This window comes from Dendrobates tinctorius, unplaced genomic scaffold, assembly GCF_039654945.1.
Source record: "Dendrobates tinctorius isolate UK_male_01 unplaced genomic scaffold, ASM3965494v1 ptg000041l, whole genome shotgun sequence".
NCBI lineage: Eukaryota > Metazoa > Chordata > Amphibia > Anura > Dendrobatidae > Dendrobates > Dendrobates tinctorius.
The window spans coordinates 5,153,870-5,168,027 of record NW_027361709.1 but is presented as its reverse complement, the minus strand read 5'-3'; the positions used below and the strand labels follow the sequence as shown (position 1 = coordinate 5,168,027).

At 46.2% G+C, this 14,158-nt stretch overlaps 1 protein-coding gene across 1 annotated transcript in view; it reads left to right on the top strand.

The window, feature by feature from the left end:
- The window catches only part of CHCHD6 (coiled-coil-helix-coiled-coil-helix domain containing 6), a 249,710-nt gene that overhangs the window by 138,442 nt on the left and 97,110 nt on the right, over window positions 1-14,158 (top strand). The window contains 1 exon segment of the mRNA XM_073575037.1: window positions 3,625-3,695. Coding sequence (XP_073431138.1) covers window positions 3,625-3,695 — 71 coding nt within the window.

Genomic DNA, 14,158 nt, shown 5'->3' with positions numbered 1-14,158 from the left:
GACGGACACACTGGGAGAGTGTCTGTAGGGGACGGACACACTGGGAGAGTGTCTGTAGGGGACGGACACACTGGGAGAGTGTCTGTAGGGGACGGACACACTGGGAGAGTGTCTGTAGGGGACGGACACACTGGGAGAGTGTCTGTAGGGCAGGGTTTCCCAACTCCAGTCCTCAAGGCACACCAACAGATCATGTTTTCAGGATTTCCTTTGTATTGCACAGGTGAAGCAATTATCACCTGAGCAATACTAAGGAAATCCTGAAAACATGATCTGTTGGTGTGCCTTGAGGACTGGAGTTGGGAAACCCTGCTGTAGGGGACGGACACACTGGGAGAGTGTCTGTAGGGGACGGACACACTGGGAGAGTGTCTGTAGGGGACGGACACACTGGGAGAGTGTCTGCAGGGGACGGACACACTGGGAGAGTGTCTGCAGGGGACGGACACACTGGGAGAGTGTCTGCAGGGGACGGACACACGGGGAGAGTGTCTGCAGGGGACGGACACACTGGGAGAGTGTCTGCAGGGGACGGACACACTGGGAGAGTGTCTGCAGGGGACGGACACACTGGGAGAGTGTCTGCAGGGGACGGACACACTGGGAGAGTGTCTGCAGGGGACGGACACACTGGGAGAGTGTCTGCAGGGGACGGACACACTGGGAGAGTGTCTGCAGGGGACGGACACACTGGGAGAGTGTCTGCAGGGGACGGACACACTGGGAGAGTGTCTGCAGGGGACGGACACACTGGGAGATGTCTGCAGGGGACGGACACACGGGGAGAGTGTCTGCAGGGGACGGACACACTGGGAGAGTGTCTGCAGGGGACGGACACACTGGGAGAGTGTCTGCAGGGGACGGACACACTGGGAGAGTGTCTGCAGGGGACGGACACACTGGGAGAGTGTCTGCAGGGGACGGACACACTGGGAGAGTGTCTGCAGGGGACGGACACACTGGGAGAGTGTCTGCAGGGGACGGACACACTGGGAGAGTGTCTGCAGGGGACGGACACACTGGGAGAGTGTCTGCAGGGGACGGACACACTGGGAGAGTGTCTGCAGGGGACGGACACACGGGGAGAGTGTCTGCAGGGGACGGACACATAGGGGTAGGGTGTGCACGAGACTTTAAAGGGGTTGTCAATAGAGAAGACCTTGGTCCAGTGTTGACATCAATATTTTGTGGCAACTGGATGAGAGTCTTGAAAACCTGCTCCTACCTGCCGACCTCCCTGGTCCCTGTTCTCACAGGTGGGCCTGGCGTGGCCTCATTCCCATGTCTTGCCTTTACAGTTTTTTCTTTTTAAGGTGTTTTGGGGTGTCAGTAGTGATGTAAAGGAGTTATAAGGAAGTGAAGTTTTATAGTTGCCCTCACCAGTTTTTTTCTGGTCCATATGAACGAGTAGCTTTTTTCAGATCTTCTCGATACTTGCCCTTTAATAAAATGTTAGGGTTTCTCCTTGTATCCCAAATTCTAATCTCTCCAGGTTTAACCTTTTCACTGTCAGAAAGAGCTGGGTCCTCACAGCGTGGACAGATATCAGTCAGCAGGCAGGAATGAGCACGGATGGAAACCTGCAGTGGGTTGTTATTGCCCCCCTGTTGCTAAGCCCCATGTGGGGGGTCTTGCTTCTTCCCTCGCCCCTCGTCTTGCTGTCTATAAATAGTAGGAATGGGGACTGATCCCGCTCTCTATTCCCAGCCGCTGCATCTGCCCTGCGGTGACAGAGTGACAGCTGACAGCGCAGCTCAGGAACGGCCAGGAAATGGGGCTTACGGTATAATCTCCTGTGCTGCAAAGTTTGGAGCGGTGCGGCGGTGTTCCTGGTAACGTCAGCCAAAGACATAACACATCCGACTGTACCTGTATATGATGAAATAACACATATTTACTGCCGTATACAGCCGGAGAAATCAAAAGCAAGATCAGAAACTTGATATTTTGGAAGGAAATTCTGTGTCCAGCTTTACTTACAGGTTGTCACATCACATTCAAGCCACCTTGACAAACAGCTGAAGTGAGTGCAGCTCTGGGGTATAATACAGGATGTAACTCAGGATCAGTAATGTATGTACACAGTGACTGCACCAGCAGAATAGTGAGTGCAGCTCTGGAGTATAATACAGGATGTAACTCAGCATCAGTAATGTATGTACACAGTGACTGCACCAGCAGAATAGTGAGTGCAGCTCTGGGGTATAATACAGGATGTAACTCAGGATCAGTAATGTATGTACACAGTGACTGCACCAGCAGAATAGTGAGTGCAGCTCTGGAGTATAATACAGGATGTAACTCAGCATCAGTAATGTATGTACACAGTGACTGCACCAGCAGAATAGTGAGTGCAGCTCTGGAGTATAATACAGGATGTAACTCAGGATCAGTAATGTATGTACACAGTGACTGCACCAGCAGAATAGTGAGTGCAGCTCTGGGGTATAATACAGGATGTAACTCAGGATCAGTAATGTAATGTACACAGTGACTGCACCAGCAGAATAGTGAGTGCAGCTCTGGAGTATAATACAGGACGTAACTCAGGACAGGTAATACAGCTCTGGCAAAAATTAAGACACCACTTTCAAATTTTCAGTTTGTCTGATTTTTCTCTCTATTTTTGAGGAAAATGTAAATTGTTCTTTTAGTCTACAAATTTCTGACAGGTCTCCGAATTTCCAAGCAATAAATGTTGTATTTTTTTCTAACAAAGAAAAATGGTCATAATAAAAAAAAAACAAAAACCCAGTGCTTTCAGACCTCAAATAATGCAAAGAAAACAAGTTCATAATCACACTGCTTTTGGGTGACCTTATGCCTCTCCTGGTACACACGTCAGCAGTTCTTCTTTGTTTGTTGGCTTGTGACTATCCATCTTCCTCTTGATTACATTCCAGAGGTTTTCAGTGGGGTTCCGGTCTGGAGATTGGGCTGCCCATGACAGGGGTTTGATGTGGTGGTCTCTTATTTTTTTCCAGAGCTGTATATTAAAGGGAATCTGTCACCCTTTTTTTGGCTTTGCAGCTGCCGGCATAGACATCGGGGGCTTATCTACAGCATTCTGTATGCTTTAGATAAGCCTCCGATGTAACCTGAAAGATAAGAAAAACACGTTATATTATACTCACCGGGGTGGGCGGTCCGGTCCGATGGGTGTCGCCGTCCCGTCCGGCGCCTCCCTTCTTCATGCGATGACGTCCTCTTCTCCCATCCTGTTATGGCTCCGGCGCAGGCGCACTGCTTTGCCCTGTTGAGGGCAGAGCAGAGTCCTGCAGTGCGCAGGCGTCGGGAGAGGTCTGGAAGAAGGGAGGCGCCGGACCGCAACACCCATCGGACCGGACCGCCCACCCCGGTGAGTATAATATAACGTGTTTTTCTTCTCTTTCAGGTTACATCGGAGGCTTATCTACAGCATTACAGAATGCCGTAGATAAGCCCCCGATGTCTATGCCGGCAGCTAATAGGGGATAAAAAGGGTGACAGATCCCCTTTAACACTATGGATATGTCCTTTAAGATTAGTCCTCATATAATGATCAGTTGGGAACTTGACATTTACCTATTGTGAGAAAACCATAGTAAATATAATATTTGTATTTTTACATCTCAATCTTTTTAGAACCTGGAAATCTACAAGATGACGGCGGAGCAGTTCCATACTGCCGCGACCAACGCCGAGTTCCGCGTGAAGTACGTCTCTTGGTTCTTTATATTACTTACTGTGTTTTTTTTCTGTCTCTTTTTTTTTTTTGCATTATTTTGCTTGTGGCCAAAGAATTTATGCTGTTACATCTGTACTACGATAATGATGATGAAGCTCCCCAGTGCCCCCGGATAGGGACCCCCATTACTCTGCATATTAGACGCCCATACTACCAGACAATACGCCATAATGGATGGTTTCCTTAGGAATATAATTGTGCACATAGAAGATTACGAGGCTGTAATAATTGACTGCTTCCTTGATTAAGAAACATGCATCATCCCTTTAATCAGCGCTAACCTGCGGTCTGTGCCGCCTGGCGTCCCCCCCTCGCGTCTCTGGGGTGGATGTGCTGTTTCGGCTCTTCGGGTGTCCCGTTTACAGTAATGAAGGGATATTTGCAGTAGCGCATTTAATTACTCTCCTGTGGTACTCGGCCGCAGTCACCATCAAAGGTAATAAATGCGGAGGCCGCGTCCATGATGCGATCAGACCGCTGACTATTCTCATCCTATTCAGATGCCGCAGCCTTGAGAATAATCAGAGCAGGGGCAGCTTAAAGGGAACTCGCTTCTTGTAGGGTTGGACATGGTTAGTGAGACAGAGACTGGTGGTCACATCTTGTGCAAAGTCCTTCAGCTTTAAAGCCCCTCATCACAACTGCTAAATAAAGAGGACCTCTCCCCGAAGTCGAATCTAAGTCCATCGTACGGCCCTAACCTTGTATCCAAAGACCTTGGCCCAGGCAGAGTGGCTCTGTGGTCCTCCCACTAGTTAGATGCCTCATTGCCCTTTCATTCGCACCCTTGATGCTTTAGAAAGGGGTTGTCCTGTTGAAACAAGTTCCCAAAAGACCCGCTAAGGCAAGACCCTCCATAGTTATTGGAAGAAGGTAACTTGAAGCATTTTGGCATAAGGAAATTTCTTTTTTTTTTTTGTTGCCCCTCACCTACACCCGCTGCTATTGGTTTTAATTGCCTGAATATGACTGAGACATCCGCACATGCAGAGCATCACAGCTATGATAGAAAGGTGTCAGGGGGGGCAGAGCATCGCAGCTATGATAGAAAGGTGTGAGGACACGAAGAGTATTGCAGCTGTGATGGAAAGGTGTCAGGGTGCGCACAGCATTGCATCTATGAGAGAAGGATGCGAGGACACGCAGAGCGTCGCAGTTATGATAGATGTCAGGATGCACAGAGTATCGCAGCTATGATTGAAAGGTGTTTGGAACTGCAGAGCATCTCAGACCTGATAGAATGGGGCAGGAAATGTGGAGCATTGCAGCTATGATGGAAAGATGCAAGGACACAGAGCGTAGAAGTTATGATAGAAAGATGTCAGGAAGCACAGAGCATCTCAGGTTGGATAGAAAGGTGTCAGGACATGCAGAGCATCGCAGCTATGATAGAAAGCTGTCAGGGCGCTCAGAGCATTGCAGCTATGATATCAAGATGTTAGGACATGTCATGCAGAGCATCGCAGCTATGAAAGAAAGGGTTCAGGACATGCAGAGCATCGCAGCTATGAAAGAAAGGGTTCAAGACATACAGAGCTTCACAGCTATGATAGAAAACTGTCAGGGCACTCAGAGCATTGCAGCTATGATATCAAGATGTTAGGACATGACATGCAGAGCATCGCAGCTATGAAAGAAAGGGTTCAGGACATGCAGGGCATCACAGCTATGAAAGAAAGGGTTCAAGACATGCAGAGCTTCGCAGCTATGATAGAAAGCTGTCAGGGTGCTCAGAGCATTTAGCTATGATAGAAAGATGTCAGGACATGCAGAGCGACGAGGGAAAGATGTCAGGCATGCAGAGCATCGCAGCTATGATAGAAAGGTTTCAGGACACACAGAGCATTGCAGCTATGATAGAAAGGTGTCAGGATCACAGAGCATCGCAGCTATGTTAGAAAGGTGTCCGCACACGCAGATCATCACAGTACGATAGAAAGGTGTCAGGACGTGCAGAGCATCGCATCTATGAAAGAAAGGTTTCAGGACGTGCAGAGCATCTCGTCTATGATAGAAAGGTGTCAGGTCACCCATAGCATCACATCTGTTATAGCAAGGTGTCAGGTCATGCAGATTATCACTTCTCTGATGGAAAGGTGGTAGAACATGCAGAGCATCACTCTTAGTGCGTCCCTATGGGTGAAATTTCTCCTTCTTAGACTAGCGTCTCCGCAAGAGAGATTGACATGCTGCGGTCTGGAAAACGCACTTCATGTCATTTTCCCCGGGTGATCCGCAGGCGCCTGAGAACACATAGTGGACATAATTTCTTGAAATCCCATCCACTATGCTGTAACATCTGGCCGCTGCGGGTTTGACACTGCATAAATACGCAGCATTAAACCTGCAGCAACTCCAGATTGTGTGCACATAACCTTACAGGCTTTTTAATATTATGGCTGATCAGTATCTGAATTTTTGAACATATTTACCATTTCTGAGATTACAACCTCACCTTCAGTGATCAGGAGCGCAGTGCTCTCCTGCCTTCCTACTCCCTGCTTGCGGGAGAAGGGGCCGCGCGCTCCTGATGATTGACATCTTTACCTTTTTAGCATCGGAGAAGCGCAAGGTTGCTGCAGTAGATGCACCTAGTAAATGATTAGACTCCTCAACACCATTTTCTCGTTAAGACCCTGATTGTTAAAGCAGGGCCGCTTCTTCACCAGATTAACCCTCCGTGCTCCCACCAGTGTGCAAAACCCCCTCCATTCCCCACCCCGGTAGCACCGCATTGCACAAGAAAGAGTGTCGGGAGAGGAGGTTGCCAGGTAACTAAGTTACTCCGCTAGTCCTAGAAGCAGATGATGAGCTGGTGTATGGACCACCGTCCCCGCGACTTGTTAATTGTTTCGTAACCCTGGAGCGGCAGCGCGTTGAGAGGTCCTCAAAAGTCATTGGAAAGATCAAGATCCTTAGTGGTCAGGTCGGAGAAGACCCTCGTTGCTAGGTTGCTTCTCAGTGTTGTGTTCTTCCTCCTCTTTTTTTCTCTATTTGCAGGAATCTAGTCTTCCATTAATTGTCACGTCTTGTTTATTCAGTACCTGCGCGGATTGTGGCAGTGAGTGCGCTAGGTGGTATAAAGTACGGTATATCCGTAAGTTCTTCATCTCTCCAGGACTTTCTCCATTAGACGCAATCTACTTTCTAAACAGTCTGAATTTAAAAAAAAAAAAAATAGGCAAAAAAATGCACATTTACCTGGAGACCAGATGGGCAAAAAGTTGGCCAGAGTGAGGGTAGAGCAGAGAGAAAGAGGCTGGACACAACCTGTCTGCACGCTAAGGCCGCTTTCACACTTTCCAGTTTCATGGTCGATGTATAGTCGATCTCCGCGGCCACGGGTCTCATGACCCAAACTCAACAGTCTCATAGGCAGATATGAAGCTGCTGAAGGTAGGGTCAGGATATTGTGGTCTGTACACAGACCGTGAGACTGGCACAAGTGAAACCATCCAGAAGGGGGTGGATTTTCCCTTAATTAACCCTTGAATTGCTACCTCTTTGTTTCCTCCAATGCATCTGTTACATTAATAAAAACAAGTTTTCAAATTGTCTTGACTCAAAAGCCCTCGTCGTTTTGTGCTTGCATCTGATTTGCAGACCTATGTGTCTCCGTGGTTACAGACTACAAGCAAGCGCTATGTTGTCGCTCACTTCCATCTGTTTTCTGTATGTTACCAGGAATACAGGGCAGTCGGAGTAGAGTAGCTGGTGCCTGCCGGCTCTGACTACACAGGGTTCGTTTGTAGTCTGTCACCACGGAGACAAAGCAATCAGAAGGATTGGGAAGATTTGGATATAGTAGAAGACTTTCTCATGGGATCTCCTCTGGGAGGTTGTAACAAAAAGACACATTATTATAGCAAAAAAAAAATCTTTACAGAAAATAAAACACACTTTCCTGAATCTTTAGCAGCCTTTTTGCTACTAAACCCCCATCAAGGGTCGGTTCAGCGCCATGAGCCTTGCAGCGGTCTCACCCCGTAGAGAATGCCGTTAATTCATTTTGCCCTCTTTTAGAATTTTCCTTCTTCCGTTTCTCTTTTTGGACGCAGCCTTTGGCACCGGTAAAACCATCCAGACAATATACAGTCTTTTCTTTCTTTCTTTTTGCCTTGTTTTTGTCCAAATTCACCGAGCTTCTCTGCACTTTGCCTATTCTCAGTGCTCAGGGATCCATGACTCAGTCTCTGCTTTAGAAAAGGACAGTTCTTTAATCCCCCCCCCCGCCCCCAAGCCACAGGGAATAAAATGCCATTTCATTTCCAGCTCTATTAATGTGCTGGATCCAAGGATAAAGCACGGCTCCCAAAAGGCTCCGGCCAAATGTTTTGCGTCCCCTTTGTCTCCTTTTGAGTGTTACATTTAGATTAGTTTGCCATGGATTAAACCTTATTACTGCTGCTGAATCAGTAAAATAAAATCAGTGAAGAGGTTGGAGCTTATTGCAGCTCTACAAAAAAAAAAAAACCCTTAAAGTGCTCAGTGCTTTTATCCTCTGCCCCACCCGCCGTCAGGTTTTTATTTCTCTTTTCCCTGCGTCTTATCTTTTCCGCGTCTTGCACCGGGCTTGCGCGGCTCGCCGTGTGCGTGTTAGTATGCATGCTTTTCATTATTACTTTTTTAAAAGGTAAGCGCTGTAGAGAGAGGATTAAGAAGTTGTTAAGCGATAAAATTATTCAGAGCTAAATTATGTTTTTCCATCCTCACGTCTCATTATGAATGGATGGATGAGCCTCCTTTCGAGAGGCCGCAGAGTTTTTTTCTTTTTTTTTTCCCGCTAATTTATTATTTTTTTTTTTCCTTTTTAATTGTGTGCAGAGCTAGCACATATAGAGGCCTCCGCGGCGTAGAGTGAAGGTTGTCGGCTACATTGCTTTCCAACTAGTAAAGGAAAACATATTTATTTGAGATGAAGAAAGTTATATTTCCAATTTTTGGTGAAAACAAAAAAAAATTCTGTGCGTTGAGAACTTTTTTTTTTCTAAACCCAACTCCAGTTGTCAGACCAAAATTTCAGAAATATTTAAAAGCCTCTTTGCACTCAGTTGGTGTTTGCTTAATGTGGGAGACAATCAGCAGGACCGAGACTCGAGCCGCGGGATTGTGCTGAGACTTCCCGCTGGGAGAGAGGCAGAGAGAACTGCTGATTTCTAGTCTTGACTCTGAGCCGGTTTCGGTGGAGTTGTAGAAACCCGGAACTGTTTGAAAACTTGGTGCCTTAATTATTATATTACCTTTTTTTTTTTTTTTTTTTTCCTGGACTATTTTTTTTCTGGAATTTAAATGGAACCTCTCACAACATGGTAGAGTCAGATCTGCCAGCAGTATTTTTCAAAGGATTTATAATTACTTTTTCAGAAAATCTATAACTTTTTTTCTGGCGTTAGAAGTCCGGTGGGTGGTCCTAATCAGCTGGGCTAGGCTGTCAGTCAGTGAGACCTCCCCCCAGACTCCTAAGCATGTAAAGAATTGGGATTTTCATACAAAATAGAATTGAGGTTTTCATGGAAAACACGAGTTACATTGAATATTTCTCCACAATGTTATATATTAATCTGCTCAGTTCTTCCTCCGCCATAACCTGCCGCCTCTAGATCAGGAACACTGATTTCAAGGTGGAACGTTTACTTTAAAACTGACCTCTAGTTATTAATTCCCTATGGACATAGCATCCATGGTTCTCATTGGGGAGCACAGCCGTACTATATTATGTTGTAGGGGGAATATGGACAACATATAATCTCTGTGGTCCCAGCAACGAGACCCCCAGCCTATGGGCTCATTGTCAGGGCACAGCCATACGATCCTTGTCCTTCTGTCTTTATCTTTGCTATAGAAAAGAGGTATTTCTATCTCATTAAGTGATGGCATATTGCTACGATATGCCACCACTTATGATCTATCGCGGTCTGATATTTAGGACTCCCCCATCAATCCTGGGCCGCAGCGCTGTATTCCCTAGACATATTTTTCCAGTGCACTGGTGCGTCCGGACACTCAGCTGTGCACCAGAATGGAGCTGCGCTCCAAAATGTGACCCTGTATATCCTCAGTGCGGAGAAAAAAACAGTATAAAGGACCTCAAGACGGATGGGGGTCTCAGAGGTCCGACATCAACCGAATTTTGGTGATGACCTATCATAGTGATCTACCATCGCGTTTTAGAAAGATCACATCTGTTTTAGTAAAAACTTGTATTTCTCCTGAAACAGTGATTCTACAGCTTCTTTTTTGAACGTTGCTGCTGTTCCTCTCTTATTCCTCCTGAATATTTATTAGTAAACCGCATGTTCACATTCCAATTGTCAGAGGGGTGTGTGCGTGTACTGTCTGGTACTTCATTGCCGCTCTCTGCCTGGGCACCGTAGTCTCTCCATTCACCGCTCTCTGTCCAGGTGCCTCAGTATGTCCGGTCATCGCACTCTTCTGGGCGCCACACTCTGTCTGGTGTGAGGCAGTGACCGGTGTCATATGCGAGGGTCGATGTGTGTCCCCCAGGATGCGCACAGAAGCGTGTTGAGGGCACGGAAGTGCATCGCAGTCACAGGCATACAGTTGTGGCCAAAAGTATTGACACCCCTGCAATTCTGTCAGATAATACTCAGTTTCTTCCTGAAAATGATTGCAAACACAAATTCTTTGGTATTAGTATCTTCATTTAATTTGTCTTAAATGAAAAAACACATAAAGAATTGTCCTAAAGCCAAATTGGATATAATTCCACACCAAACATAAAAAAAGAGGGTGGACAAAAGTATTGGCACTGTTCAAAAAATCATGTGATGCTTCTCTAATTTGTGTAATTAACAGCACCTGTAACTTACCTGTGGCACCTAACAGGTGTTAGCAATAACTAAATCACACTTGCAGCCAGTTGACATGGATTAAAGTTGACTCAACCTCTGTCCTGTGTCCTTGTGTGTACCACATTGAGCATGGAGAAAAGAAAGAAGACCAAAGAACTGTCTGAGGACTTGAGAAACCAAATTGTGAGGAAGCATGAGCAATCTCAAGGCTACAAGTCCATCTCCAAAGACCTGAATGTTCCTGTGTCTACCGTGCGCAGTGTCATCAAGAAGTTTAAAGCCCATGGCACTGTGGCTAACCTCCCTAGATGTGGACGGAAAAGAAAAATTGACAAGAGATTTCAACGCAAGATTGTGCGGATGTTGGATAAAAAACCTCGACTAACATCCAAACAAGTTCAAGCTTCCCTGCAGTCTGAGGGTACAACAGTGTCAACCCGTACTATCCATCGGCGTCTGAAGAAAAAGGGACTATATGGTAGGAGACCCAGGAAGACCCCACTTCTTTCCCCAAGACATAAAAAAGCCAGGCTGGAGTTTGCCAAAACTTACCTGAAAAAGCCTAAAACGTTTTGGAAGAATGTTCTCTGGTCAGATGAGACAAAAGTAGAGCTTTTAGGGCAAAAGCATCAACATAGAGTTTACAGGAGAAAAAAGAGGCATTCAACGAAAAGAACACGGTCCCTACAGTCAAACATTGCGGAGGTTCCCTGATGTTTTGGGGTTGCTTTGCTGCCTCTGGCACTGGACTGCTTGACCGTGTGCATGGCATATGAAGTCTGAAGACTACCAACAAATTTTGCAGCATAATGTAGGGCCCAGTGTGAGAAAGCTGGGTCTCCCTCAGAGGTCATGGGTCTTCCAGCAGGACAATGACCCAAAACACACTTCAAAAAGCACTAGAAAATGGTTTGAGAGAAAGCACTGGAGACTTCTAAGGTGGCCAGCAATGAGTCCAGACCTGAATCCCATAGAACACCTGTGGAGAGATCTAAAAATGGCAGTTTGGAGAAGGCACCCTTCAAATATCAGGGACCTGGAGCAGTTTTCCAAAGAAGAATGGTCTAAAATTCTAGCAGAGCATTGTAAGAAACTCATTGATGGTTACTGGAAGCGGTTGGTCGCAGTTATTTTGGCTAAAGGTTGTGCAACCAAGTATTAGGCTGAGGGTGCCAATACTTTTGTCTGGCCCATTTTTGGAGTTTTATGTGAAATGATCAATGTTTTGCTTCATTCTCTTTTGTGTTTTTTCATTTAAGACAAATTAAATGAAGATATTAATGCCAAAGAATTTGTGTTTGCAATCATTTTCAGAAAGAAACTGAGTATTATCTGACACAATTGCAGGGGTGTCAATACTTTTGGCCACAACTGTAGCTGTGATTGCAATGCAAAATAAAAGTAAGTGTTGGTCTTGGGCAAGCTATTTGTCGAAGGCAGATTTATGAAAACCTGCCATGGGCTTTTATTTTTTAAACCAACTATATGATGGTAGTGGGGCGGTCCCTTTCCATCCCAGACGGGTCTTCCATGTGGTCTACGGCCACAGGTTCTTTGTAAAAAAAAAAAAAAAAACCTGCAGAAAAGGGTTGGGTGTGTCAGCTTGGTTTTGTAAGCGTGCAGAGCAGAAGGCTCTGCTATAGCTCCAACCTGTATGAGGCAACACAAGTCCAAGCGGAGCCAAAAGACCTGGCACCCCTCAGAGTACACGGCGGTGCAGTCGCCCACGGCAACAGTCTCGGTTATGGACTATCTTTGTTTCCCGGCTGCGATCCGGAGGATCCTATTTACTTTCTGTTTGTGAGTACGCTGATCAATTAAAAGAGACTTTTGTTTTGAACCTTCCTGGGTCACTGCCTGATCTGTCACACTGCACCAACACCACTGCGCTACATCGGGCACCGCACTGTATCCAGGTGCCTCTCTCTGTCCAGACAACGCTCCCTGTCCAGGTAACACTCTCTTTCAGGGTGCTGCTCTCTGTCCAGGTATAGGCCACCAGTATAAGAGTTGTCACTGAAACAAAACCAGAATTCGAGCAGAATGAAAAACCATCCAAACGTTTTACACGACGGCTCCATCCAAGATGGCACTTGAGAAATCACTTGTTTACAGTGGACTGCGGTGACCTGATTGGAAATTACCCGCCCCGGGTGAGGACGAGGCCGTCTACAAGCAATCAGACCATTAATTCAGCGGTGTCCTTCTTTGTGGATTAATCATTAGTGCGGGTTCTTAGTCGGATTTCTCTGGTTGCTTGTATGAATATGGAGTCCGTTTCTGGGTCTAAAACTTGATTCCTTTACAACAGAAGAGAGCAGTGATGTCTTTACAGTACAATTATTTTTTTTCTTTTAGAATTTCTTGTGACTACATGTGATTATTTAACTTTTTTTTAATTAAAGCTTTTGGGCAGAATTTATAACAGAGCCCTCATAGGCCATGTGCATTTATAATAGGCCCCCTCCAGTACTATGGTGTAGTTGTGACTGTTACCTCCCTGCTCCCACTTTTTCAGGGGACTTTTGGGACCGTTCATAGGTGTGGGAGGTTTTTTTAGGCAGTTTTTGATATGTTGAAAGCTGGAAAAATAGAAATTGTGAGGATATGAGTGACTTTGATAAGGGAAAACGGAGATGTCTAGATGACTGGGTCTGGACATCTCCAAAACAGTAGGATTTGTGGGGTGTCTCTGGTTTACGGTGGGTAGAGTTTTGCAAAAAAGATTTGTAGGACACTTCACTAGTGGCCACGTCAGTAGCCCTTGGCACCCAGATAGCAGTCCTGCGAACCTCCTAACTTCTGGCATCTCTGACTCCTCTTCTGATTAGTAGGTCCAGCGCTGCATCAAGCATGGATAGAATGGTGTCTGCAAACGCAGACCATCACAGCTATGATAGAAAGGCGTCCGAACACACAGAGCATCACAACTATGATACAGGGCGGTCAGGACACGTAGAACATCACAGCTATGATAGAAAGGCGTCGGGACATGTACAGCATCACAGCTATGATAGAAAGATGTCATGACACACAGAGCATCACACGTATGATAGAAAGAGGTCGGGACACGTAGTGCATCACAGCTATGACAGAAAGGTGTCAGGACACACAGAGCATTGCACCTATGATAGAAAGAGGTCGGGACACGTAGTGCATCGCAGCTATGATAGAAAGGTGTCAGGACACACAGAGCATTGCTCCTATGATAGAAAGAGTTCGGGACATGCAGAGCATCACACCTACGATAGAAAGAGGGCGGGACACGTAGTGCATCGCAGCTATGATAGAAATAGGTTGGGACACACAGAGCAACACAGCTATGATAGAAAGATGTCAGGACACGCAGAGCATCGTACCTATGGTAGAAAGAAGTCGTGACATGCAGAGCATCGCACCTACGATAGAAAGTGGACGGGACACGTAGTGCATCGCAGCTAAGATACAAAGGCGTCAGTACACGTAGAGCATCACAGCTATGATAGAAAGGTGTCAGGACATGCAGAGCATTGCACCTATGATAGAACGAGGTCGGGGCACGTAGTACATTGCACCTGTGATAGAAAGAGGTCGGGACACGTAGTGCATCGCAGCTATGGTGGAAAGATGTCAGGACACG